The sequence below is a fragment of the Saimiri boliviensis genome, chromosome 1, assembly GCF_048565385.1.
Source record: "Saimiri boliviensis isolate mSaiBol1 chromosome 1, mSaiBol1.pri, whole genome shotgun sequence".
Classification (NCBI taxonomy): Eukaryota; Metazoa; Chordata; class Mammalia; order Primates; family Cebidae; genus Saimiri; species Saimiri boliviensis.
The window spans coordinates 270,048,979-270,076,083 of NC_133449.1; the positions used below are offsets into that span (position 1 = coordinate 270,048,979).

General features: G+C 47.2%; 1 protein-coding gene across 11 annotated transcripts in view; it reads right to left on the minus strand.

Annotated features, from left to right (window-relative positions):
• The window catches only part of PDZD2 (PDZ domain containing 2), a 472,221-nt gene that overhangs the window by 96,275 nt on the left and 348,841 nt on the right, over positions 1-27,105 (minus strand). For 7 of the 11 annotated variants that reach the window (XM_074386827.1, XM_074386818.1, XM_039479513.2 and 4 more), the window contains 3 exons: positions 13,752-13,894; positions 9,003-9,135; positions 2,372-2,524 (listed from right to left, as the gene is read on the minus strand). In XM_074386827.1, coding sequence (XP_074242928.1) covers positions 2,372-2,524; positions 9,003-9,135; positions 13,752-13,894 — 429 coding nt within the window. The remainder of the gene's footprint in view (positions 1-2,371; positions 2,525-9,002; positions 9,136-13,751; positions 13,895-27,105) is intronic. The other 4 variants (XM_074386838.1, XM_074386830.1, XM_074386839.1 and 1 more) reach the window with 4 other exon arrangements.

Genomic DNA, 27,105 nt, shown 5'->3' on the forward strand with positions numbered 1-27,105 from the left:
AATTAAATAATTCCTTGGAGTTTTTTTGCAAGAGAGTATGACTTGAGAAATTTTTTAACAATGTGCGTGCTTGTCAGCTCTCCACAAAGAGCTGTTATGCTCCGCCATAGCTTAGAGGCTCAGCGGAGGGGGTGTGGACGTGCTGCTGGGCTATCCTCCCTGCAGATATGGGGCTTGCTTAGCTTTCCACTGAAAGCTGGCTGAGATGTCCCGGGGCACAACTGCTGAGCAATCAGATCCTGCTCAGCAGGGACAAGCCCTCCAGCCTGTGGGAACAGGAGGGGACGAGAGGAATGGGCAACCCCCTGGGCTGGAGAGCCGCTAGTGAAGGATGTACAGTAAGAAAGGGTCAGAATGCTGGAGCCGTGCTGGAGTGGAAGTCTGCTGTTGCACAGACACATTACTTCCCTTCTTGTGGGAAATAAGGAGCAGAGGGCATCTGCTGTGCCAGCACAGAGCACAGGAAGCCCTCTTATTGCCACCCTTCAGAAAATGGTCAAAATAAATCTAAAAGCCTACGATGCTTATGATGTGAATGGTATACCCTTAGATGTGAGGCCTTTGTGCAGTCTACAACCTGCACAACCATGCTTGGGAGCCCTAGGCTTCCAAGAACAAAAAGGAAGAGGAAAAGCAACTTTTTCTCCTTTAAATATAGCTTATTGTGCTAAATGTGAGATGCATCTTTTTCTTTTTCTTTTTTTTTTTGAGACAGAGTCTCTCTTGGTTGCCAGGCTGGAGTGCAGTGGCACAATCTTGGCACAACTTTTGCCTCCCAGGTTCAAGCGATTCTCCTGCCTCAGCCTTCCAAGTAGCTGGGACTACCGGCACGCACCACCAGGCCTGGCTAATTTTTGTATTTTTAGTAGAGACGGGATTTCATCATGCTGGCCAGGATGGACTCAATCTCTTGACCTCATGATCCACCCGCCTCAGCCTCCCAAAGTGCTGGGATTACAGGCATGAGCCACTGCGCCTGGCTGCATCTTTCATCTTCTAAGGCCTTACTGGAAGCAAAGCAATCTTCCAGTGCTTCCTTATGCTGCCTGGGTTCAGGAGAGTAGGAAGGAGGAAGGGGCTCCCAGAGGCAGAGAGAGGGCGCCCACCCCACAGCTGTTTCAATGGAGAACAAGGGCTAATAAGCGTTCACACTAACAATGACACATCCTTCATATTGGGACACAAATCAGAGAACACAGAGCCACCTTGCAACCTGCTAACGGAAAGCCCTCATGACTGTGTGTGTGCCAGGCAGTGCGAGAGCAAACCAAGAGGGCATGAAGCGTCCCGGGTGTGTAAAGAAGAGTTCCGAGCCATGCAGGGAGTCTCGGTTCGATTAAAATTGGGAGTCGGATTCCACACAACTTTGCCTGAATCATTTTGTATTATTAAATTATGATTATTTTTTCAGACAGGGTCTTGCTCTGTCACCTAGGTTGGAGTGCAGTGGCATGATCACAGCTCACTGCAAGCTTAGCCTCTTGGGCTCAAGTGATCCTCCTGCCTCATCCTCCTGAGCAGCTGGGACTACAGGCATGCCCCACCACACCTGGCTATTTTTTTTTTTTTTTTGTATTTTTGTAAAGATGGGGTTTTGTCATGTTGGCCAGGCTGGTCTCAGACTCCGGAGCTCAAGCAATCCACCCACCTTGGCCTCCCAAAGTGCTGGGATTACAGGCAAGAGCCACTGCACCTGGTCTTTTCTCCTTTCAACCAGAAATCTCCCCATCTAAGTTAAATTCACTAGTAGTAGTTGTCAAACACACTAGCAAGGCATAGCAGCAAAATCCTTGTGTATATTATAAAGCATTCTAGAAATTAACATATGCACTTAACAGTTGCCTTTTTTTTTTTTTTTGAAATGGAGTCTCGCTCTGTCGCCCAGGTTTGAGTGCAGTGGTGAGATCTCAGCTCACTGCAACTTCCGCCTCCTGGGCTCAGATGATTCTCTTGCCTCAGCCTCCTGAGTAGCTGGAACTCACAGGCATGCACCACCATGCCTGGCTAATTTTTGTATTTGTGCTAGAGACAGGGTTTCACCACGTTGGCCAGGCTGGTTTTGAACTCCTAGCCTCAGGTGATCCACCTGCCTTGGCCTCCCAAAATTCTGGGATTACAGACGTGAGCCACAGTGCCCAGCCCCCTGGTGGCTTTCTCATCTTACCATTTCGGTTTTTTCCTTAAATGAAAAATATCACCCTCACAGAGTTTTCTCAAAGATTCTGAGAAAAACAGAGAGAATGCCCTGGCATCTTTTCCCATCGTCCTGGTCTCTAGCATACTATCTCAAGCATTGATCCCATAATCCTGGTACCCAGGACTCCAGGAAAATAGAATTGCAACAGAAAGCCGGGAGCACAGAGCCACTTACTGCTCTCTGGACTGAAGAGCCGGTTCCTTCGTCCTCTTCCCCGTCTGCCTCCTGGTCTTCGTTATCGGTCCAAGAGGACACGTCTTCCACAGAGCTGGTCAGATCCGGCAAGCTCTTAGATGTTAACCTGAGGAGGTCCTCCGCGGAGCTCTCCTATGGGGACACAATGAAAGGCCCACCCATGAATTACTCCTCAGGACCAAGCAGTTCTTGAGGGCAACCTGGCACAGGCAAGCTACGTGCTCCCAACCCAAAGACTCTGTGGAGTAAATGTTCTGTGCCTGCAAGATTACCACAAATGTCAGGGGTGTGGACCCAATTTAAACCCAAACCCATTCCACCCCGCCCCCCCAACACCGCTGCCGCCAAAGAAGGTGGATTCTTAGCTGTTTCTTTCTTTCGTTCGTTCTTTTTCTTTGAGACAGAGTCTTGCTCCATTGCCCAGGCTGGAGTGCAGTAGTGTGATCTTGGCTCACTGCAACCTGTGCCTCCCGGGTTCAAGTGATTCTCCTGCCTCAGCCTCCCAAGTAGCTCGCCCTACGGGCATGAGCCACCACACCCGGCTAATTTTTGTATTTTCAGTAGAGATGGGGTTTTACCGTGTTGGGCAGGCTAGTCTCAAACTTCTTACCTTAAGTGATCCACCTGCCTTGGCCTCCCAAAGTGCTGGGATTACAGGCATGAGCCACCATGGCCAGCCTTTAGATCCCCTGAGCCAGGATCCTTTGCTGGCCTCCCCTGGGCTGCTTTCAGGATGCTGTCTAAAGCCCTCGTCGGCAGGTCAGCATATTCTAGAGCAGCTTCTGCCCCACTCTCCAAACTCGTCCCCATCCATGCTCCCCACCAACCCACTCTGATGCCATGCTGCTTTCCAAACCCTTCGGACTCTTCCTTGCCCACTGCCTTTTCAGCTGGCAGCTCCCTCTGCTGGGACCACCCTTCCTTTCATGACTGAGGCCCACGCAGGGAAGGCTTGAACACCTCTCCTTCTGAAAGCCCACCTCAGTCATCTCGGGAGCCAATCCACGTGCACCTCCTTTCTTCTCTGAAGTCTTTAACTACTGCTTGCAGTGTGTCTAACTCCATGTGTCCATCTCCCCTGCATGTCTGAGAACTGCTCCCACCTAACACCATTATCTATTCACTGCTATGTCCCCGGCCCTAGCACAGAGCTCTCAAATCCATCATCTCCTCCTCCCTGCTCCTGTGCTCATCTCCCCAGCATACACGCATTAGAAAGAGATTCAATTGGCTCAGCACAGTGGCTCATGTCTGTAATCCCAGCACTTTGAGAGGCCGAAGTGTGTGGATCACCTGAGGTCAGGAGTTTAAGACCAGCCTGATCAACATGGCGAAACTCTGTCTCTACCGAAAATACAGAAATTAGCTGGGCGTGGTGGCAGGTGCTTGTAATCCCAGCTACTTGGGGGACTGAGGCACAAGAATCCCTTGAACCTGGGAGGCAGAGATTGCAGTGAGCTGAGACTATATCACTGCACTCCAGCCTGGGCAACAAGAGTGAAACTCCATCTCAAAAAAAAAAGAGAGAGAAAAAGAAAAGAAAAGAAAAAAAAAAAAAAAAAAGAGATTAGATTGTCAAATCAAAATGCCAGATAGTCTTTTTAATGAAGGCAGTCCTTGAACAACTCTTTTTTGAGATACAGTCTCGCTCTGTCACCCAGGCTGGAGTGCAGTGGCGGGATCTCAGTTCACTGAAGCCTCTGCCTCTTGGGTTCAAGAAATTCTCCTGCCTCAGCCTCCTGGGTATCTGGGATTACAGGCACTCACCATCACACCCTACTCATTTTTATATTTTTAGTAGAAATGGGGTTTCACCATGTTGGCCAGGCTGGTCTCAAACTCCTGTCCTCAGGTGATCCTCTCACCTCGGCCTCCGAAACTGCTGGGATTACAGGCATGAGCCACTGCGCCCAGCCTTGAACAACTTTTAAAGGTCAACAAAAATAAATGGAATCAGACTCTATTTATTTATTTATTATTATTTTATAGAGACAGGGGGTGGGTCTTGCTATGCCTACCAGGTTGGTCTTTAACTACTGGCCTCAAGCAGTCCTCTCATCTTGGCCTCCCAAAGTGCTGGGATTACAGGCGTGAGCCACCGCGCCCGGCCTCTTGAGATTTCATTTAATCCTTCTAACATCACCCTCAGGAGGTAGTTGCTGATTCTCACTGTACAGAGAAGAAAACTGAGAATAAGGAGAGGTAACAACTTGGTCGGGCCATGCAGCTTTTAAAGGGCTGTGCTGTTTAAGTCCAGGTGGGACTGCCTCCAGAAAATATGCTGTTTCCTTGCATTTGCCTCCATTTTAAAGAAAACGTGTATGTACATGTTGCAAACACATACAGACGTTCCCAGCTGGAAGGACATGCCAGTTAATGCACAGTAAGTACTATTGGTGGTATTAGGAGAATTTCAGCAGCAGCAGCAGCATCTCTGCATTTTTGGGGGGTCGTCTGCATTTGATATAACATGTAAGTATTACTTGTTAATAAAAACAGTGAAAAAAACAAAAAAGCAAGCAAGAGATCTGTACTGTTACATATTGCTTCCAGGAATATGAAAACTAACTTGTATATTTTTGAGTTTATTCATTCAATAAAAACTTCCTTAGCTCATACTGTAAGCAACAATATACTTGTGTGGAAACATGAGACATCCTCTCCACAATCAAGTAACTGCTATATTTCCAAAACAATGCCTTAAAGTTTTGCAACAAAGTGACTATTATCCGTAACAACAATAGTTTACATTTTAGTTGTTCTTTACAATCAGCAAGTCAAAAGCTCTCCCCTCCCTCTTCAAGTGTGAAGATGCAAGAAAGCTTGTGAATTACTTGCTCTTGTTGGATAAAGAAGAGAAACAGATGTAAAGAGGTACCTGAAGGCTGCTATCTTTCTCCTCCTACGTGGATGAGGACCTTGGATGGTGTAGGTGAAGTTTAGGAGCAGCAGGCAGCTGCTGTAGCAGTTTGTTGCCTAATCGTGAAAACGAAGCTTATCTGAAGAAGTGAAAGGCATCACTCCTCTGAGGCCTGGGTCAGCTTTAGGAGCACAGCTCGGGACAGATGCCCAAGGGCCAATGGCTTGCAAACTTGGACGGACCCCCATTCTTTGGCTCTGGAATGCTACTCCGCCCTACAAGGACCCAAGCAAGTGTTCCTAAAAGTCAAAGCCTCTGGTAGGAACACATTATCTTTTTCTAATACCATTGGCTCTAGCATCCTTTATACTTTATTTGCATAAAGGCTGCTTGGTGGATGAGAAGCAGCATGAACTGTGAAGTCTGGTGCCCAGGCTAAAACCCGATTCTGGTTTTTACTGCGGTGTGACCTCAGGGCAAGGTAATTCACCACCTGGATGTTTGTGTGTTTTTGTTTTTTTGAGATGGGGTCTTGCTCTGTCACCCAGGCAGCTGTGACCTCCTAAGCTCAAGCAATCTTCTTGCTTCAGCCTCCCAAGTAGCTGGGACTACAGGTGTGTGCTACCATACCTAGCTAAATTTTTAATCTTTGTGTAGAGAAGAGGTCTCACTATTTTGCCCAGGCTGGTTTTGATCTCCTGGCCTCAAGCAATCCTCCTCCCTTGGCCTCCCCAAGTGCTGGGATTACAGGCACGAGCCACCATGCCCAGTCCAGCCACTCGGAACTTAGTATCTTTCACTGAATAAAAACTAAACGGCCAGCTGCAGTGGCTCATGCCTGTAATCCCAGCACTTTGGGAGGCTGAGGGGGCCGGATCACCTGAGATTGGGAGTTCGAGACCAGCCTGAACAACATGGAGAAACCCCGTCTCTGCTAAAAATACAAAATTAGCCGGGTGTGTGGTGGCACATACCTGTAATCCCAGCTAATCAGGAGGCTGAGGCAGGAGAATCACTTGAACTCAGGAGGTGGAGGTTGTGGTGAGCCGAGATTGTGCTATTGCAACAAGAGCAAAACTTTGTCTCAAAAAAAAAAAAAAAAAAAAAAAAAGAACTAAAAGCACCTGCACCTGGCACCCTGTGGGCACCTGGTACATGCAGTGTCCTTTCTTCCTTTAAGTTGATGAGTCGATGGGTCTCACGGAGAGCAGGCACCATTGAGGAACTAGTTTTCAAAGCCCTTCATTATTTGCTTTACCCATGAGTGGCTTTTTTTTTTTTTTTTTTTTAATCTTATGTTTTGTGTGTGTGGATAATGGCTTGACAAAGAAAAGCTATCCCCCTCCCCGTTTCTAAAACTAGCAGGAGAGGCTGGATACAGTGGTGGCTCATGCCTGTAATCCCAGCACTTTGGGAGGGTGAGGCAGGTGGATCACCTGAGGTTAGGAGCTTGAGACCAGCCTGGCCAACATGGTGATACCCTGTCTCTACTAAAAATACAAAAAATCAGCCATGTGTGGTGGCGGGCACCTGTAATCCCAGCTACTCAGGAGGCTGAGGCACGAGAATCGCTTGAACCTGGGAGGCGGTGGTTGCATTGAGCTGAGATTGCGTCACTGCACTCCAGCCTGGGTGACAGGGGCGAGACTTTGTCTCAAAAACGAACAAAAGCTAACAGGAGAAGGAAGTGAGCACAAGAAATGACGGTTTAGCAGTACTGGTAGAATGCCTGTGCACAAATCCATGTTCTTCAGCACACGACATTGAGGAGGTCGGCTGTGCAAATCAAACAAGCTTTCTGTGTGTGCGCGCGCGTGTGTGTGTGTGTGTGTGTGTCTGTGTGTGTGTGTGTGTCTGTGTGTGTGTGTGTCTGTCCGTGTCCCAAAGATGCTTTCAAGCTCCCGCTATATCTGTCAAAATGAGGAACTGGTTTCTCCTTCTCTTGTAGCATTTCCCTCCTTGTGGAATTCACCAGCTGACAAAGTGAATCTGGGGTTTGTCTGCTGCCCCATCCCTGGCGAGGGGCTACGGACAGCCCACAGGCAGACACTCTGGGTGAAGACATGCAGGGAGCACAATGGACTCAAGAGAAGGCCCCAGGGTGTCCTCTGGTATCTCTAGGAGGGGAGGAAGGGACCTCTGAATGGATGGTGGTCCCACGCCTACCTCCAGGGACTCAGACGCCCACTCTTCCTGCCAAGCCTTCACCAGAGCTCTGTAGATAGATTCTCTTTGGAAGTCTGAGAGTCTAGGTCAAGGATTTGGGGTAAAAGGTATAAGGAAAGGAAAGCAGATTTTTTTTTGGATAGCTCAAAATGTTCTTCTAATCTATTTGTTCAGTATTCCAAAAATCAGCAATCAATCTTGCAATTCAAGGGGGAAAATACAGAGAAGCCTATCACGCCAGGATCATGGAAAAAGGATTATCCATATTAGCGAGAGCGTCACGCAGCAAAGGGCTAAGTGGGTGTGGCCTTGTCGCATCCTTCCTGGCTGGAATTGGAACAAAGCCTCATGGCTCCACTTCACCAGCTCCTCGGCCTCACAGACTCTGCCCTAGTCTCATCGACGGTACATTAGCCCACAGCTCAGACACACAAGAGGCCAACGCCTCCTCTTTTTCACCATGGCTGTGAGTCCTGCAGACTTTAGCCAGTGCTTTAAGCAGAGGCTGGCACCCAGGATCGGGTACTAGATGAAGGCACTGTAGGGTGGGAGTGAAAGCAGCTCTGGCCTGCCTGGGGCCTCAGGACGTGTGGAGGACCCATGAGAAGAGGCAGCAGGGTGACGGGGACAGACACTGGGCTGGGCGTTAGGGCCCAGGTCCTGGTGCAGCTGATGGCATCATGGCCTCTGTGAGACAGTAGGAGTCATGGAAGCTCTCCCCCACTGTCTCATTTGTAAATTGTCGGGGCAAACAGGACTCACAATGCTTCCTCCAGCTCCAACACTCAGAGGCCACAAGTGAGAGCAGAAGCCACGCCTGCCCTTGGCACCTCTGAGGCTCTCTCAGCTGTCCAGGCTTCCACGTCTCCTCTGCAGCTCCTTCTGGAAGAGCTGCTGTTCTCTCCACATTGTCCTTCCTTCCATCTACCATTCTTACTTTTTCTTTCGTTATATTCTTTCCTTTCCATCCTCTATCACAGTGGTCCCCAACCAGTGATACCAAAAACCAGTTTCATGGAAGACAATTTTTCCAAGGATGAGGCGGGCGAGGAGAATGGTCCTGGGATGAAACTGTCCTACCTCAGATCATCACACATTAGATTCCCACAAAGAGTGTGCAATCTAGATCCGTCACGTGTGCAGTTCACGATAGGGCTCGTGCTCCTATGAGAATCCAGTGCCGCTGCTGATCTAAAGGGAGGGGGAGCTCAGGAGGTAATGCTCACTCACCTGCCACTCACCTCCTGCTGCGCAGCCCAGTTTCTAACAGTACCCATCCACAGCCCAGGGGTTGCATGTGCCCTAACAAATACCTACGAAAACTCTTAAGGAAAGCCAAGTAACTAACCGCACTTTAGCTAAGGGTCTCTGCATAGCATTGCCCTGTAGAAGAAGCATGGCTGTTTCAATGGCCCAAGGTAAACAAGTGTGTGTGTGTGTGTGTGAGAGAGAGAGAGAGAGAGAGAGAGCGCGAGAGTGTGCGCACGCCAGAGAGAAAGAGAGAGAGAGATGGGAGGGAGGCGGGGCTCAACCCCAACTCACCACTGCCACAGTTATGAGTACCAAAAAACAAACATGACCTACCTTGCTGGCTACCACCAGCTGCACCATTCCTGTGGCGGAGCGAAGAATGGCCACCGCTTCCTCGTGGGAGAGCCCAACCAGTAAATGACCATTGATTACCAGCAGCTCATCTCCTAAGGACAGCCTGCCATCCCTGAGGAAACGGAGATGGGAAAAAAAATCCCTTGTCAAGACATTCTGTCCTGAGAAGGGTCATTTTCTGGAGCTACTGAGGGTTGTGAGAAGGGGCAGTCAAGACTGGGCTAAGGAGGACACTGTGATGGCCAGAGGCAGTTTGAGTGGGATTGCTTTATTCTTGGTGTCCAGATTCCCATCAGAGGAGTGAAAGCCTCCATGATTTCAGGCAGTGGCTCATTAATATGCAAAGTGAGGTCACTGCCCTACCTGGCGTCAATGTCACTGAAGCTCCCATCGAGGTAGAGATGGTGATAGAGGAACCAGGACCCCAAGGCTTTAGGAGAGCCGAGTCATTCTTTTCTTAATCCTACCTGCCCTGATATTGAGTCACTGAGCTAAGCTCAGAAAGAGCAGAGGTTTCCTCAGCCCACCCACATTTCCTTCCTAATGCACTGCCCTCCTCTCTTCCCAGGTGGCACGACCCTGACCAGATGTCCTCTGGGGCACCTGTGGTTTACTACATGTGTCTGTGTCTCCCAACGGAGCTACAGGTCCTGGAGAATCAAGTCTCTCACTCTCCTCAGCACCTTGTTCTTTTTCTTTCTTTCTTTTTAAATATATATTTTCTTTTTTGTTTGTTTTTGAGACAGAGTCCTTCTCTGTCATCCAGGCTGCAGCGGAGTGGCGTGATCCCGGCTCACTGCAACCTGGAACTCCTGGGTTCAAGTGATCCTCCTGTCTCAGTCTCATAGCTGAGTACTACAAGTACTTGTAGTAGTACTCATAGCTGAGTACTACAAGCTGGGACTACAAATGTGTGCCACCAGGCCTGGCTTCAGCTCCTTTTTCATCCCTGAGTCTCTACAGCCAAACTTCATATGCAGAAGTATGAATTAAAAAAAAAAAAGAAAGAAAGAAAGAAAGGAAAAGAACAAATAAAGTGCCTGAAATGCTATTGCTGCAGGTATCAGACCAGGGTGACAAACACGGTGGACAAACATTTTGTTTCCTTCCTTAATTACATTATGGCTGACTGAGCTTTCTTCCCGCTGGCAGGAGACTCAGCTGTCACGGGGACTGCCTCCCCTAGGGTGGGTCAGGGCTCTGCATGGTGACCGTGCTGGAGCACTGGGCAGGCCCCTTTGATCATGGTGAGTCCACAGTACTGTGGACTCCACCAGAGCCTCCAGGGGTCTGATCTCCCAGGATCCCAAAGGAGCCAGAGAAGGCTGGACGTGGGATAGGAAAGCTGGTGAGGCAGAGACACCTCAAGCTTCGGATCCGACCGTACCCTCTAGATAAGCTTGGCCAACCCACGGCCTGCATGCAGCCCAGGATGGCTTTGAATGTGGCCCAACAAAAATGTGTAAACTTTCTTAAAACATGAGATTTTTTTTTAAGCTTATCAGCTATTGTTAGTGTTAAGTGTAGTTTATGTGTAGCCCAAGGCAATTCTTCTTCCAGTGTGGCCCAGGGAAGTCAAAAGACTGGACACCCCTGTTTTAAAGGCTCACATCAGCACCCACGGTGCTGCCATGAAACACACGCATGTCCCCGACACGCCCAGAAACTCCGTTTCTCTCCAATCTGCAGGCTCTCTCCTTGCTTTCCTTCCATCAATCAACTGACTTCTCTCCTTCCATCCTTACCTCCGCTTTCCTGCCTTCAACAGCTTTTCTCTCACTTTCTGTGTCTTTCCTCTAGGGCATGCGCCACTGTCTTTTCTATGAATTTAGACTTTAGCAGAAGACAGGTGGCACCAGAGACTTCTGCTAGACTCTATTTCTGTCCTTCAAAAATTGGTGAAACAGAGAAATGCTGAGGGCCCCGCTAGCTGCTTGGAATGGTGGGAGAAGGGGAATGGGAAAACCACAGAAGAAACGAACTGGATTCTCAGGAGTTGTGTGGGTGGGCCACTCAGGAGCTGCTTCCTATGGGAGGAGAGGGATTCAGGAATCAAGAATGCAATGGTTCAGACCAGTGTCCTGGGCTTACTTATCCAGAACACCACCAAGACCATTCCTATCCTTGGGAGGCCAAGACAGGCAGATCACAAGGTCAGGAGTTCGAGACCAGCCTGGCCAACATAGTGAAACCCCGTCTCTACTAAAAATACAAAAATGAGCTGGGCATGGTGGCATGTGCCTGTAGTCCCAGCTACTCAGGAGGCAGAGACAGGAGAATTGCTTGAACTCAGGAGGCGGAGGTGTGGTGAGCCAAGATCACACCACTGCCCACCAGACTGGTGACAGAGTGGCACTCCGTTTCGAAAAAAAAAAAAAAAAAATCCTCATCCCTTTTCCTATTTCCCTCTTTCATATCTCTCATCACCTGTTATTAACTAAAATGCTCGCTTGTGAATCATACACCTCGGAGGCTCAAAGAGACACACACACAACTCCAGGCTAAGAATGAAAAGAAAATGATGAGACCCACCAGAAATGGCTCAGAAAACAGACAAGATCAGTTCCATGTAAGTTTAACTCTGGGCACAGGAATTTCCTTGCTAAACACAGACTAGAACTTAAGACCAAGGATTAATGGCTACGTGTCTATCTGACAGGAGCTCCTTAACGCACATGCCATTTTGGAAGTTTAACAATGCTGTTTGGCGTAAAAACCACTTAAGGTCTTAATTCTTCAGCAGTTACTACCACCCAGACAACTAACAACTGCAGTTCATCTTATCTCTACTCTAGTGATTAGCATCCTATTCTGTAATAAGAGAACTGATGAGCAGAAAAGACTGTGCTGGTTTGTGCCCTGTTTTCCACTCTTCAGACTAACTACCGCCAGCTCCTTTAACTGTACCTCAAGTGATATCCTTGCGTCCCCTTCTCAAGCTTGGGCAGACCAGTACCAGTCTGATTTGCCACAACCCTCTTAGAATCAGGGTACCTGAGCTGAACACCAAGTTCCAGACTAGATACAAGATGATCACCTCGCTCATCAACAAAACTCTCCCTTTATACGCCTACTATATATGTGTGGGCATACAACATACATACACGCCCCACCAGGCCTTGCAAATAGTAAACACCCTATGCTGCATGGAAGCAATTAGCTAGCAGTCAAGAGCCTGCCTGACATCTTGGGATAGCCACATCCTTCTTACTCAAAACAAACTGTTCTGCACATGCTCTAGCTAAACACTGTTACTCTTCCTACTTCAGATAATTGCTCAGATTAAAAAATAAGTTTTTGTTTGTTGTTTTGAGACCGAGTCTCTTGCTCTGTCACTCAGGCTGGAGTACACTGGCACAGTGATGGCTCATTGCAGCTTTGATCTCCCAGGCTCAAGTGATCTTCCTACCCCAGCCTACTGAGTAGCTAGGACTACAGGAGTGTGCCACCATGATAAGCTCCTTTTTTTTTTTTTTTTTAAATTGAAGTCTCACTTTGTTGCCCAGGCTGGAGGGCAGTGGTGTGATCTCAGCTAACTACAACCTCCGCCACCCGAGTTCAAGCAATTCTTGTGCCTCAGCCTCCCAAGGAGCTAGGATTACAGGTGTGTGTCACTATACCTGGCTAATTTCTTTGTATTTTTAGTAGAGGCAGGGTTTCACATTGGCCAGGCTGGTCTGAAACTCCTGACCTCAGGTGATCTGCCTCGGCCTCCCAAAGTGCTGGGATCGCAGGCGTGCCCGGCTGCTATTTTGTTTGTTTGTAAAGGCCAGGTCTCACCATGTTTTATTTTTGAGATGGAGTCTTGCTCTGTGACCCAGGCTGGAGTGCAATGGTGTGATCTCAGCTCATTGCAACCTCTGCCTCCCAGGTTCAAGTGATACTCTTGCCTCAGTCTGCTGGGATTATGGGTGTGTGCCACCACACCAGGCTAATTTTTGTATTTTTAGTAGAGGTGGGGTTTTACCATGTTGGCCAGGCTGGTCTTGAACTCCTGACCTCGGGTGATCCACCCATCTCACCCCGAAGTGCTGGGAGTATAGGCATGCACCACTGCACCCGGCCAAGCTGGTCTTAAACTTCTGGGCTCAAGCAGTTCTCCTGCTTGGGCCTCCCAGAATGTTGGGATTACAGGCGTGAGCTACCATACCTGGCCTACAAAAGAAATTTTGAGGTATGAATTGTTTTCAGATTACAAGGAGAAAAATTCATATTTACAAAATTTCCTTTCCATGTCTGTGTGACAGAGATCCATGTATCTAAGTGTGCCTGAAATCCTGATAGACCTGACAGGCGAAGCCCCAAAGCATGAACTGTGATCACACTGAAAACCAATCACTTTCCTGGTCATTAGTCAAGTCTTATGGGAGTTAAGATCTTAGGAATGTGGTGGTCTACTCAGCAGCATATTCTCAGTAAGTAGCCTCATATCGTCTCAGCAAGTTAGGACATATAACATTCACTTGAAACTAAACTGGACTACAAAGAGAGTCAATCTCTCCTTCTTGTTTTAGAAGATCCTACAATATCCTCTGCAATTAGCCACTTCCTGTGCTCAGAGGTGTGTTCAGTTAGAACCACTCTTGCCCGGTTTCCTTCTGTGTGCCAGCATAATCCTTATGAACTGTAATTACCAGGGCTTTGAACAAGTGGAAGGGCACCTGCACCAGTGGGGAGGGGGGAGGGAGGGAGAGGAGGTGGAGAGATGGGGGGGAGTTATCTAGTCACCTGTGAGCGGCACCTCCTTCCTTCACTTGAGTGACAACGATAGCGTGAGGTGAGCGCTTTGATCCTCGGCCTCCACTAACCTGAATTCCCAGCCCATCCGATTCTTTGAGCAGCTCCATCTTCCATATTCGGCCAACTTCCTCCTTGGAAGAAAAAGTGAGCACACCGTGAAGGACGCTGACAGACACACGACACTGACACAGGAGAACGGAGCTGTCACGTCTGGCCAAATATCCATCACTTGTCAACAGGTATCACAGATTAACACAGGAGAAAAGAATCCAGTGGACTGGATCTAAGTCTCTGGCTGGCAGTGCTGTCCAACAGAACTTTCTGTGTGATCACGGAAATGTTCTCTATTTGAGCCAGCCAATATGGAGCCATCAGCCACATGTGGCTACTGAGTGCTTGCAATGTGGCTAGTGGCAACTGGGGAACTGAATTTTTTTTTTTTTTTTTTTTTTTTTTTTGAGACAGAGTCTCACCTGTCAGCAGGCTGGAGTGCAGTGGTGAGATCTCAGTTCACTGCAACCTCTGCCTCCTGGGTTCAAGTGATTCTCCTGCCTTGGCCTCCTGAGGAACTGAACTTTGAATTGAATTGAATTCTCATTAAATTTCAATAGCCACCTGTACTCCAGCCTGGGTGACAGAGCGAGACTCCACCACCAAAACAACAACAACAACAACAAAAAAAAACCAAAACCAAAACCACCATATTGAATTGAATCTCAAACTTTCTTAAAACATATAGATGAGATGTTTGGTAGAGAAACCCAAACAGAAAATTGATGAATCTTATACCCACTGCCATAGACACTGGTCTACACATTCCCTAAATGCATTTTTAAAATGCTTCAACCTCTATAAAAAAATCTTCTTTAAAAAAACTAGGCTGGGCATGGTGGCTCATGCCTGTAATCCCAGCACTTTGGGAGACCGAGGTGGGCAGATCACCAGAGGTCATCACCAGCCTGTCCAACATGATGAAACCCCATCTGTGCTAAAAATACAAGATTAGCCAGGCATGGTGGTGCATGCCCCTAATCCCTGCTACTTGGGAGGCTAAGGCAGGATAATCGCTTGAACTTGAGAGGCGGAGGCTACAGTGAGCTGAGATCCAACCACTGCACTCCATCCTGGGAGACAGAGACTTCATTCCCCACAAAAAACAAACAAACAAAACACAAAAAAACCCGACTAATCAATGTCTCTAAGCCATCTGATTTCTGATAGCCTTTCTACCTTGATTTATCCTCCACTTGTCTCCTTATTTCGCTCCAAGGACACACACATATGCTCACTGCAAAACTGTTGACTTCTCCCAAGTCCTTAGCAATTCAGAGAAATGAAAGCAAAACCTTCCAAAGTGATTTACTTTGAGGTCTCACTTCAGACTCACCCCTGTAGCTCTTCATAGCTCTAGTTATATGGGCCTGGGTCACAAGACATTCCTCAACATATGAAACAAAAGCCATCTGCTTTTAACATCCATCATGAAAAGTCCCATGGAACCATTAAGGTCCAACACGGAAAAAGCCACCATCTCCCTAGAAATAGGCAACCTGCCTGCTGAAGCTGCTTGCAAAGGAGAAAGAATGTGAGGCATTTAGAAAATCTGAAATACACAGTCAGAAACCGAAATGAAACTTTATGTAGCAGTTAAAAAAAAAAAAAAAAGCCAGATGTTGCACAGTCACTGATGTGCAGCAACAGGAATGTCTGGGGAAATTATTAGCAGATACAGACCTGGTGGATCCCACACTCTTTCGGGTACCACACTGTTCAGTGGGGCTCTGCTATCCCAGGAACAGATACTGGTGCCAACTGTCTCCTCCATCCACTGACCACAGTCAAATGAAGCCTGTCTGGCCAAATGTAACTTCAGAAGTCACTGGCTTACCACAGTAGTTCATGAACTTGTCAACGATCTCTATTTCATCCAGTCACCTCATTTTGGACTCCAGTTTTTGGTTTGCTGCCTCTGACCTCTGGAACACCTTTCCCTTCCCCATTCAGAAACATCCTCCCTGGCCTTCGAAGTTTCTTATTGCTCTACTACTTCCAAAAAGTCATCCGGGAGGATCAGTGCAACCGCCAAGATGGCAACATTCAACACTTACAGTGCATGAGGCCCTGTGGCCCGGCGGATTCCACTGAAAAGAACAGAATGAGGGTATGCCGACCGGATACGGTCCTGGCCTGCTGGGCCCCCCAGGCCGGCACAGGGAACAGCCTTGTGGATGTCTCACAGCATGCTGGAGAGTAGGATGGTGGCTGGTTTTTTTCCATGGAAGATATGCTTTAGCTGCTGGAGTCTAGAAGATGAGAGAGTGTTTCTTCCTGCCCTGGGACAGAAAAGCCGTGGACTTCTTTCCCAAGAGCATCAGGGACCATTATGGAGCCCAGAAATAAGACAATCCATTTGGATTTTAGCCCAAATTAGTAAAAACCTATTTGCCAGGCACAGTGGCTCATGCCTATAGTCCCAGCACTTTCGGAGGCCAAGGCGGGCAGACCACGAGGTCAGGAGTTCGAGACCAGCCTGGCCAACATAGTGAAACTCTGTCTCTACTAAAAATAAAAAAAAAAATTAGCCAGGCATGGTGGTGGACACCTGTAATCGCAGCTACTTGGGAGACTGAGGCAGGAGAATCACTTGAACCTGGGAGGCGGAGGTTGTAGAAGATCACGCCATTGGACTCCAGCTTGGGCGACAGTGTGAGACTCTGTCTCACAAAAACAAACAAAAAACCCCCCAAAAACCCTATCCATCCTCCTTACTAGTATACACCATCATTCTTTTCCTCTTTTCCCCTCCTCTTTGTTAAACGAAACATGTATGTATGGTTAACAGAGGACGTGACGCTACTAGGTACATTCCTTTCTAATTTTTAAATGCTTTTAGAAGTAGGACTTGTGACAAGAAACATGCAAAACTATGTTCATGGGAACAGAATGTCAGCTCGAAGCATATACACACTTAGAAGAGCTCAAGACACTTTCTATCAAGAGCACCCACATATCCACTCCACTTGCCTGCCCCAGCCCCAAACCACAAAACTCATTAAAAACAAAGTCATGGCCGGGCGCGGTGGCTCACGCCTGTAATCCCAGCACTTTGGGAGGCCGAGGCGGGTGGATCACGAGGTCGAGAGATCGAGACCATCCTGGTCAACACGGTGAAACCCTGTCTCTACTAAAAATACAAAAAACTAGCTGGGCGTGGTGGCGCGTGCCTGTAATCCCAGCTACTTAGGAGGCTGATGCAGGAGAATTGCCTGAGCCCAGGAGGCGGAGGTTGCGGTGAGCCGAGATCGCGCCATTGCACTCCAGCCTGGGTAATAAGAGCGAAACTCCGCCTCAAAAAAAAAAAAAAAAAAAAAAAAAAGTCATGCAAAACACGTAACTAATAAAATCGGCTTCAGAGGGCAAAAATCACCAATCTGTAATAGGGTTCCCAACTTCACTAGTCAAGAAACAGATTCTGTAACATATTTTTTTTTTTTTTCAAAATTGAAAGTAGGAAATAGGAAGGAAGTGTCCAAAGAAATCAATGCAAGTTGCCTTGCCTTGGAATTTCTGATCTAATGAGCGAGGTTTAGACGACTAAAAAGGAAGATAAAAGCAGCAAGAAATAGATGTTAGCAGTTGAGGGTTTTTTTTGGTTTGTTTTTTAAGACAGGGTCTTGGTCTGTCACCCAGGCTGGAGTGCAGTGGTGCAATCTCAACTCACTACAACCTCTGCCTTCTGGGTTCGGCTGATTCTGCTGCCTCAGCCTCCTGAGCAGCTGGGATTACATCCATGCACCACCACATCCACTTGGCTAATTTTTGTATTAGTAATAGAAACAGGGTTTCACCACATTGACCAGGCTGGTCTCGAACTCCTAACCACTGGTGATCCACCTGCCTTGGCCTCCCAAAGTGCTGGGATTACAGGCATGAACCACCATGCCCAGTTCATTAGCAGTTTTAACCATACAATTATCAGGCTTTGTTTTTTTTTTTTTCTTTTTTTTGAAATGGAGTTTCACTCTTGTTGCCCAGGCTGGAGTACAATGGCATGATCTTGGCTCACTGTAACCTCCGCCCCCCAGGTTCAAGTGATTCTCCTGCGTCAGCCTCCCAAGTAACTGGGACTACAGGCGTGCACCACCATGCTTGGTTAATTTTGTATTTTTAGTAGAGAGGGGAATTTCACCATGTTGGTCAGGCTGGTCTTGCACTCCTGACCTCAAGTGATTCACCTGCCTTGGCCTCCCAAAGTGCTGGGATTACAGGCATAAGCCACTGTGCCTGGCCCAGAATTGTCAGTTTTATATGTATCTGCCTACAGCAACATTCAGTAAAAAATAAAATCAGTGTCTGACACTTATTAGGCTAAAACTGGTACTGGCCAAAAGCCAACAGGCTAACTTAAATGTAACGGTATTAAGGATATTTCCAACTGCCTCCTTAACAATTTCACTTGGGTATCTGATATACACCTTAGTACAATCAAAACTGGACTTTTTCCTTCTCTTACTTCTGGTTTTCCCATCTCAATGAAAACAGCATTATCCTCTACTCATGCTAAAAATGATCCACAAGCCAAAAGCCTTTGAGATATCTTTGATTCCTTCTGCTTCATCTCCCACATCTGAACCATGGGCACGATCTATAGAGTCTACTTCCAAAATAGATCTCACATCCACCAACTGCAGCTCATCTGCCCCCTCCCTTACCTCTCCCTTGTCAAAGTGACCAGCATCTTTAGCTTGAGTGACCACAGTAGCCTCCAGTTTGGTCTCCCTTTTAATTGTTCACCGCCTACAATCCATTATTCCCCATCAAACATCCGACGAGAACATTTCAAAAACATAGGCTGCAGGACAGGTGTGGTGGCTCACACCTGTAATCCTAGCACTTTGGGAGGCTGAGGTGGGTGGATCAGGAAGTCAGGAGTTCGAGACCAGCCTGGTCAAGATGGTGAAACCCCATCTCTACTAAAAAAAATACAAAAATTGCCAGGCGCAGTGGCTCGTGCCTGTATTCCAAGCACTTTGGGAGGCCGAGGCGGTGGATCACAAGGTCAGGAGTTTGAGCCTGCCCAACATGGTGAAACCCTATCTCTACTAAAAATACAAAAAGTAGCCAGGCATGGTGGTTCATGCCTATAGTGCCAGCTACTCAGGAGGTTGAGGCAGAAGAACTGCTTGAACCTGGGATGCTGGAGGTTGTAGTGAGCCGAGATGGTGTCACTGTACTCCAGCCTAGGCTACAGAGTGAGACTCTGCCTCAAGAAAAAAAAAATACAAATATTAGCCAGGTGTGGTGGTGGGCGCCTACAATCCCAGTGACTCAGGAGGCTGAGGCAGGAGAATCACTTGAACCTGGGAGGTGGAGGTTGCAGTGAGCTGAGATGGTGCCCCTGCATTCTAGCCTGGGTGACCGAGCAAGACTCCATCTAAAAAACAAAACAAAGGCCGGGCGCGGTGGCTCAAGCCTGTAATCCCAGCACTTTGGGAGGCCGAGGCGGGTGGATCACGAGGTCAAGAGATCGAGACCATCCTGGTCAACATGGTGAAACCCCGTCTCTACTAAAAATACAAAAAATTAGCTGGGCATGGCGGCACGTGCCTGTAATCCCAGCTACTCAGGAGGCTGAGGCAGGAGAATTGCCTGAACCCAGGAGGCGGAGGTTGCGGTGAGCCGAGATCGCGCCATTGCACTCCAGCCTGGGTAACAAGAGCGAAACCCCGTCTCAAAACAAACAAACAAACAAACAAACAAACAAAAAAAAAACAAAACAAGAAAAAAAACCACAGGCTGTGTTGTGTTCAGCATAAGCCCTCCAACAGCTTCCCACTGGACCGACAATAAGGTTCAAACTCCAAGGTGGCAGGCGCGAACCTCTGTCAGCAGCCCTGCCCACACCTCCTGAATGGTCTCCTGGTGCCTACTGTCTTTTTTCCTGGAACACTCTATCACTCCTGCCTGAGGGCAGCTGCTTTTGCTGGTTCTTCCCTGAGAACACTCTGCCCCAGACTGTGTAGGCTGCCCTTTTCTGACACCCAGTCCTCAGCTTAGACATTGCCTCTGTACTGAGATCTTCCTGCTCTGACACCCAACACTGACCAGGCCCCTGCCCATGACACTGCCCGGCCAGCTTTCACTTCATCCTGTTTTATTTCATTTACTAGTCACCATCTGATGCTGTGATTCGTTTATTTGTTGATTTACTGTTGCAGTATGCTAGCAATGCTGTGAGATAGGAACCTCATCTGTCTTGTTTACCAACCAGTTCTCTAGCAATGAGAATGGTGTCTACCACATAATAATGATAGTCCATAAATAGCACTGAATGAACAGATATAGAATGTTTATCCACTAATCCTGCAGTTCAATGACAGTCACTGTGACTGAGGTTAAGAAGCTCACACAGATGGGAGATTTGCTTGCCAGTGTTCAGTGTGTGAATCCTGGTCCAACCGGAGAGACGGAGTTCTGCAACCGACCTTGTCTAGACAGATGGTTTGGCCGTTTGTTTTCTTTTACATTAGCTTAAAGGGCAACAAGACTTTGTCAGCCTATTGAGAAGAAGCCAAACCCTGAAAAACTGGATGCTACGGACTACTGCACTAATGTTGTTGGAGTGTTACCCTTTCCTGTAAACTGCCAATTACTGTGTGAGTTCACACAATCATCCCTTCACTAAAGCCAACAAAGGGATTTGTTTACCAGAACAGGAGCGGTGCATTAAAGGGAGCTGTCTCACAGTATTTAAATGACCTCATTACTGCTAGAACCAAAAATAAAACTTTACAACAGCATCTTTGCCCCAAATGTGAGAAGACACAATCCAACCAGAATCTAGCTGTAGCCAGTGCTCTGGCTCTCGCTGCAAACCTTTTCTGAAACCATTTGCTTACCCCTTCTTCTTTGGAATGATCAGTAAGACACATGAGATCATAATGTCAGAGCTGGAAGTCCCTTAGTCATCAGAGCAAAATGTTCGGTTTATAGGTGAGAAAACAGAAGCCCAGAGAAAGGCCATGGCAGCCTGAAGACCGCAGTGCTGGGGATGGCAGGTCTGAGACAGAAACTCCGGGTCCCATCCCCCAGGGCCAGAACTCTCGGGGCCTTGATTAATAGCTACAGAGAGCCTACAGATGTAAGGCACTGAGCTAAGACTGGAAATGAAGACAAAGAAGGCCCCATCTTGCACTATTCACAATAGCAAAGATACGGAATCAACCTAAGTGTCTGTCAACGGCTGGCTGGATAAAGAAAATGTGCTACGCATCAGGCTAGGTACAGTGGCTCATGCCTGTAATCCGGCACTTTGGGAGGTTGAAGTGGGTGAATCACTTGAGGTTAGGAGTTTGAGGCCAGACCAGGCAACATGGTGAAATACCATCTCTACTAAAAATACAAAAAATTAGCTGGGCGTGGTGGCATGTGCCTGTAATTCCAGCTACTTGGGAGACTGAGGCAGGAGTATCACTTGAACCTGGGAGGTGGAGGTTGTAGTGAGCCAAGATCACACCACTGCACTCCAGCCTGGGTGACAGAGTGAGATTTCATCTGAAACAAGAAAGAAAATGTGTTACTGGGTGTGGTGGCTCACACCTGTAATCCCAGCACTTTGGGAGGCTGAGGTGGGCAGATCATGAGGTCAGGAGATCAAGACCATCCTGGCCAACAAAGTGAAACCCCATCTCTACTAAAAATACAAAAAAAATTAGCTGGGCGTGATGGCAGATGCCAGTAGTCCCAGCTACTTGGGAGGCTGAGGCAGGAGAATTGCGTGAGCCCAGGAAGCGGAGATTGAAGCGAGCTGAGATTGTGCCACTGCACCACAGACTGGGCGACAGTGCGAGACTGTCTCAAAAAAAAAAAAAAAAAAAAAAAAAAAAAAGAAGAAAGAAAGAAAGAAAATGTGTTAGATACCACAGAATACTCCTCAGCCATAAAACAGAATGAAATCATGTCTTTTGCAGCAACATGCATGGAACCGAAGGCATTTCTCTCAGTGAAATAACTCAGGGACAGAAAGTCACACAGTCCATGTTCTCACTCAGAAGTGGGAGGTAAACACTGGGTGCCCATGAATCCACAGAGTGGAATCACAGACAATGGAGACTGCAGAGGGGAAGCGGGCTGAGAGATGAAAAATAACCTATGGTGTACAATGTTCACCATTCAGGTGATGGGTACGTTAAAGCTGGAACTTCACCACTACATAACGTATACATTGAAGAAATCTGCACCTGCACCTCCCGAATATATTAAACATTTTTAAAACTCAGGACCCACCGACCCATGAATCGGCCTGGCCCTCCAGTACACCACGCCTGGCTCCTCCAGCGTCGCCGCTATGAAGAACGTGGTTCACCAGCTCCGGCTGGAGGCCGGGCTCAACTGCGTAAACGTTTCCCAGGCAGCTGCAGACTTGAAACAATTGTCTGCAGAATGCTCAACATGACCCTCAGCTGACTGGAGTATCTTCAAGTACAAATTCCTTCAGACCCCAAAAAGTCTGTTCCTTTTTGTAGTTAAAATGAATCTTTCAAAGGCTTCCCAAATCACTTCTTATGATCCAGTGAATATTCAAGAGCGCTCCGTTTGAAGCCTGTACAAAAGCTTATCCCTGCAACACTTGTGCCGTAATATACAAACTTCCACGTCTGTCAGTCCTTAACATCTACCTCTCTGAATTTTCATGAGTTTCTATTTTACATGGGTAGTTTTATATACACTGGCAGCAGCATACAAAAAAAACTTAGTATGAAAGGTTAAAGAAAAAAATCAAAGGTGCTGCTCTTAAAGTCTACTGGGGACACGACAAGCCAAATGGTAACTGGAACACGTGGAGCTCGGGCATCAGTAAAGACCAGCAGAGGGTACTGCAGGAGACGGAAGAGGAGATGGCTAATGACAGAGCAGGTGGTGGGAGTGTCATGGAGGCCTCCTAGAGGATGGTGTCTTGACGGTGTCCGCCATAAAAGGTAGAGGCTAAGTGATACAGGAGAGGGGAGGAGAACCGGGTAGTGACAGCAGTACTCAGAAAGGCTTAGGTGACAGTAAGCATGGTCTTTGAAAAAGCTTGCAGTGTGTTCACTCCAAATCAGGGAGGAAGAAAGCAGTAAGAAACTGGACATCAGGGATAGCTTTCAGACGTGGGGGGTGGGGGGTGAGTCACCAGAAGGGACAGACCATGAGAAGCTTGCAACTTTCAGCCCCACGCCCCCATCTTTCAGAGTCAGGGAAGAAATGCTGGATTTTGAGTTAACAAATGCTCATGTCTTCAGGATGAAGCCTTCATACAAATCCCTAGAGTATGGGGTTCGGAGAGCTTCCAGGTTGGTGAATACATCCACGTGCTAGGAGGGTGAGGGGCCCCCCTCACTGCCAGCTCTACAGGGACAGAAGCACCTGTGCTGGGAACCCTCTGTACCTCACCTTATATAATTCTCCATCTGTATTTTTTATTATATCATACACTGGTAAAGGGAAAAAGGAAAGCAGTGAGAGATGGAAGTAGACAGTTAAGCCGGGATCAGATAATAAAGGGCCTTGAGGCCGGGCACAGTGGCTTACACCTGTAATCCCAACACTTTGGGAGGCTGAGGTGGGTGGATCACAAGGTCAGGAGTTCGAGATCAGCCTGGCCAACATGGTGAAACCCCATCTCTACTAAAAATACAAAAATTAGCTGGGCATGGTGGTGGGGGACTAAAAATATAAAAATCAGCTGGGCATGGTGGCAGGTGCCTGTAGTCCCAGCTACTCGGGAGGCTGAGGCAGGAGAATCGCTTGAAGCCAGGAGGTGGGGGTTGTAGTGAGCTGAGATCATGCCACTGTACTCCAGCCTGGGCAACAGAGTGAGACTCCACCTAAAAAATAAATAAAAGGCATTGAATGACATGCCAATGTGTTTGGTACCAACCATGAAGGTAAACTGGACCCACCCAATGGGTTTCGGCGCCAGTGGAAGCATGTGTGTGTGCACACACACGTGTACGTTGTGCACCATGTGTATGTATGTGAGTAATGAGATGTGCTGTTTAGAAGGTCCCTCTGGTAGCAGTTGGGACAGTGGATGAATGGGACAGGAGTGGGGATGATGAACCAGGCAGGGGAGCACTATGACAGCCCAGGGGGGATATGAAAGAGGCTGGCCCTAACCTGAAATTATGGGAGTGAAGAGAGGCAGGTTGAGCTGCAGGATGTCAAAAGGAGCTGGAGTCGACAGGACTTGGTGAATGACCAGACATGGCACAAGGGAGCGGGCAGCGCTTCAGGTGACTCCGAGATGACCAGCTGTCCTGAGGGTTTCCCAGCATTTCAGTGAGAAACCAGGGAAAGTGCTGGACAAACCAGATGGCTGGTCATCCCCAATGAATCTCATGAAACTTTCAGCTCGGGCAAACTTGTGGACAGTGAGACCTGGAACACTGGAGTGGGCTCAGGGAGTATGGGAAAGAGATGCGCTGAGTTTTAGGCATGCCGTGAAATATCCAAGGTGGAGACGTCCTGCAGGCAGTGGGCACAAAACTCGGGCTCAGGAGAGAGCTGAAGGCTCAGACGTGGGCTTGGGAGATGTCACCATGTAGGTCAATGTAAGTTCACCTGGTGACCAAGGGGCCTTCCTGGAAAAGGACTATCCTCAGGCTGCTGCTCATCAGGAAGATGTTCTGAGTGTGATGTTCCTTCTGAGTTTCCCACCCATTCCTGCAGATGCAGGTCCAGGCAGCCTGCATGAGGTGTCAGCTGAACAATTTACAGGGAGGCACAGAAAAAGGGCTGGTACTGTGCAGGGTAGGAAAGACCACAAATGGACCCACAGACATCCCATGTCAGTCATGAATAAACTCGCCTGATTGGCAAGTGGTAGGACTATTTTTTTCTTTGCCACTTGACTACATTCGGTTGTATTCATTTTCAACATGTAGCATTACAAAAATATACTACATTCTATGTAAGCCAACTTGCAAAAACTGTCATCTTAGAGGAGTAAAGATATTTGCTAAGAAGGTAATGAGGGGCAGGGCGTGGTGGCTTACACCTGTAATCCCACCACTTTAGGAGGCCGAGGCAGGTGGATCACCAGAGGTCAGGAGTTCAAGATCAGCCTGGCTAACATGGTGAAACCCCGTCTCTATTAAAAAAAAAAAAAAAAAAGTAATGAGGAACTTTGAACTCATGTCTAAAATAGTTTGTCTATATCCTAAGAGATTCTGTTTTAGAAGATAAATCCAACTTTGTCTTTTTAAATAGGAATCTGCTTGTATATGTATTATTGTGTGTTAACATTTTATAGAAAATACTATTTTTAAAAAAGAAAAAGTTGTTTAAAGCAAATATATTTCCTGTTGGTCTGTTAAGAGGGAACAGGATGGAAAAGAAAAGACTGAGGATTCCTTTTAATGTAACACTGTCTTAGAACAAGAAACAGTCTATGAAAAAGAAGTACCTGACAAACAAAAATGGTCTGAATCACTATGAGCTTTGCTGTAATTTATTCGGTTTCTGCAGATATATTAAATCATTAGTCACACAGAAATGGAAAAATACTGACATGTTTAAGCTCCCATTATTCAAATGAAATAAAAATTTTTCCCCCAAAGGCTTACGAGGTAAATAGCCATTTTCTCTTTTTCTGGAGATTTCATTTTAGCATGACCTTGGTCTCTATCTTGGAGTAAAAATAAAAATCCCAAGAACCTAAACAATCTTGTGTGAAGGTCTGCTGGTTCCAATTTGGGTGTCCCCAGAATGTGGGAGAAAGCTGTGAAAATCTACTTTTTGCCAACCCTATCAATCCTGGGCAAATGCACCTAATAAAGATAATTTTATGGTTGAAAAGGGTGCTAAAATATTTGTGCCTGAGAAGATGTGTGGTCCATTCTGATATACCAAGACAAAGATTATGATCCAGAGCTGATAATCAGAATATGAATTATAAAGTCACAAAGAATGCCAATTCCAGATGGCAATTCTCCCCTCTCTACAGGCATATGGCTTTTCAGAAAAATGCCTCAAAGGGAATAGATCACACTTTGGTTTTTTTCACTATTTATTTATTTGTTTATGAGATGCAGTCTCGCTCTGTCGCCCAGGCCAGAGTACGGTGGCACGATCTCGGCTCACAGCAACTTCCACCTCCCAGGTGCAAGCGATTCTCCCGCCTCAGCCTCCCAAATAGCTGGGATTACAGGCGTGCGCCACCATGCTTGGCTACTTTTTGTATTTTTAGTAGAGACGGGGTTTCACCATATTAGCCAGGGCAGTCTTGAACTCCTGATCTTGTGATCCACCCACCTCGGCCTCCCAAAGTGCTGGGATTACAGGAGTGAGCTATACCATCATTTTTTTTTTTTTTTGGTTGGGGGAACTCATAAAACTGGTAGCAAATCAATGGAGACATCAATTTTTATCTTATTCACACATTCCATTTACAAATAACGCCTTCTCTATGTCCAGCTTCATGAAGATCACCCAGCTCCTCAAATGAAAGAACATAATCTCTTGAGAGAGGGGTTATTCTCATTCTTTTCAAATCATTGTACATGTGGCTGCAATGGCAGAAATCACACTTACTCCTGGGGTGCCATTTCCCGGCAGCCAACACTCAACTTGATACTTTTTTTCTGTTTTAAGGCAGGCTCTTGCTCTGTTCACCCAGGCTGGAGTACAGTGGCGTAGTCTTGGCTCGCTGTAACCTCTGCCTCCCAAGCTCAAGCCATCCTCCCACTCAGGTCCCCAGCTAATTATTTTGTATTTTTGGTAGAGACAGGGTTTCACCATGTTGCCCAGGTTGGTCTCACACTCCTGAGCTCCAGCGATCCGCCATCCTTGGCCACCCAAGGTGCTGGGATTACAGTCATAAGCCACTGCGCCAGGCCTCAACTTGATACTTCTATGCCCATTTTTGATCTTTGTAACTTTCTCTTTCATCCCCAGAGCACAACTCCCGAGTCAGAGAAGAAACCAATCAGTACCCATGTCGGCAGTTTATCGTTTCAATTGGAGTCTGCAGGAATATCTGCCAAGAAGATTCTTGGAATGAGTGTGTCTGCCCTAAAGAAACGTAACTCTCCCAAGACAGAATGTTGGTTATAATGAGGGAGACCATTTGAGGCTAGAAGCTGACCCCTTACCATTCAGAATATACCTAAAGGCAAAGCAGGTGTGGTAACCAACCTTGACCCTCACAGCTGGATTTCATAGTATCAGAGATTTTTGTGAAGCTTCCAAACTTCCTTAGAATTCAGCAATGTATTAACACAATCTCATGAAAACATTACCAATTTTGAACTGCTAAAAATAAAAGCAGATGCTTCCCTGTGTATTGAATACCCTTCCTGTG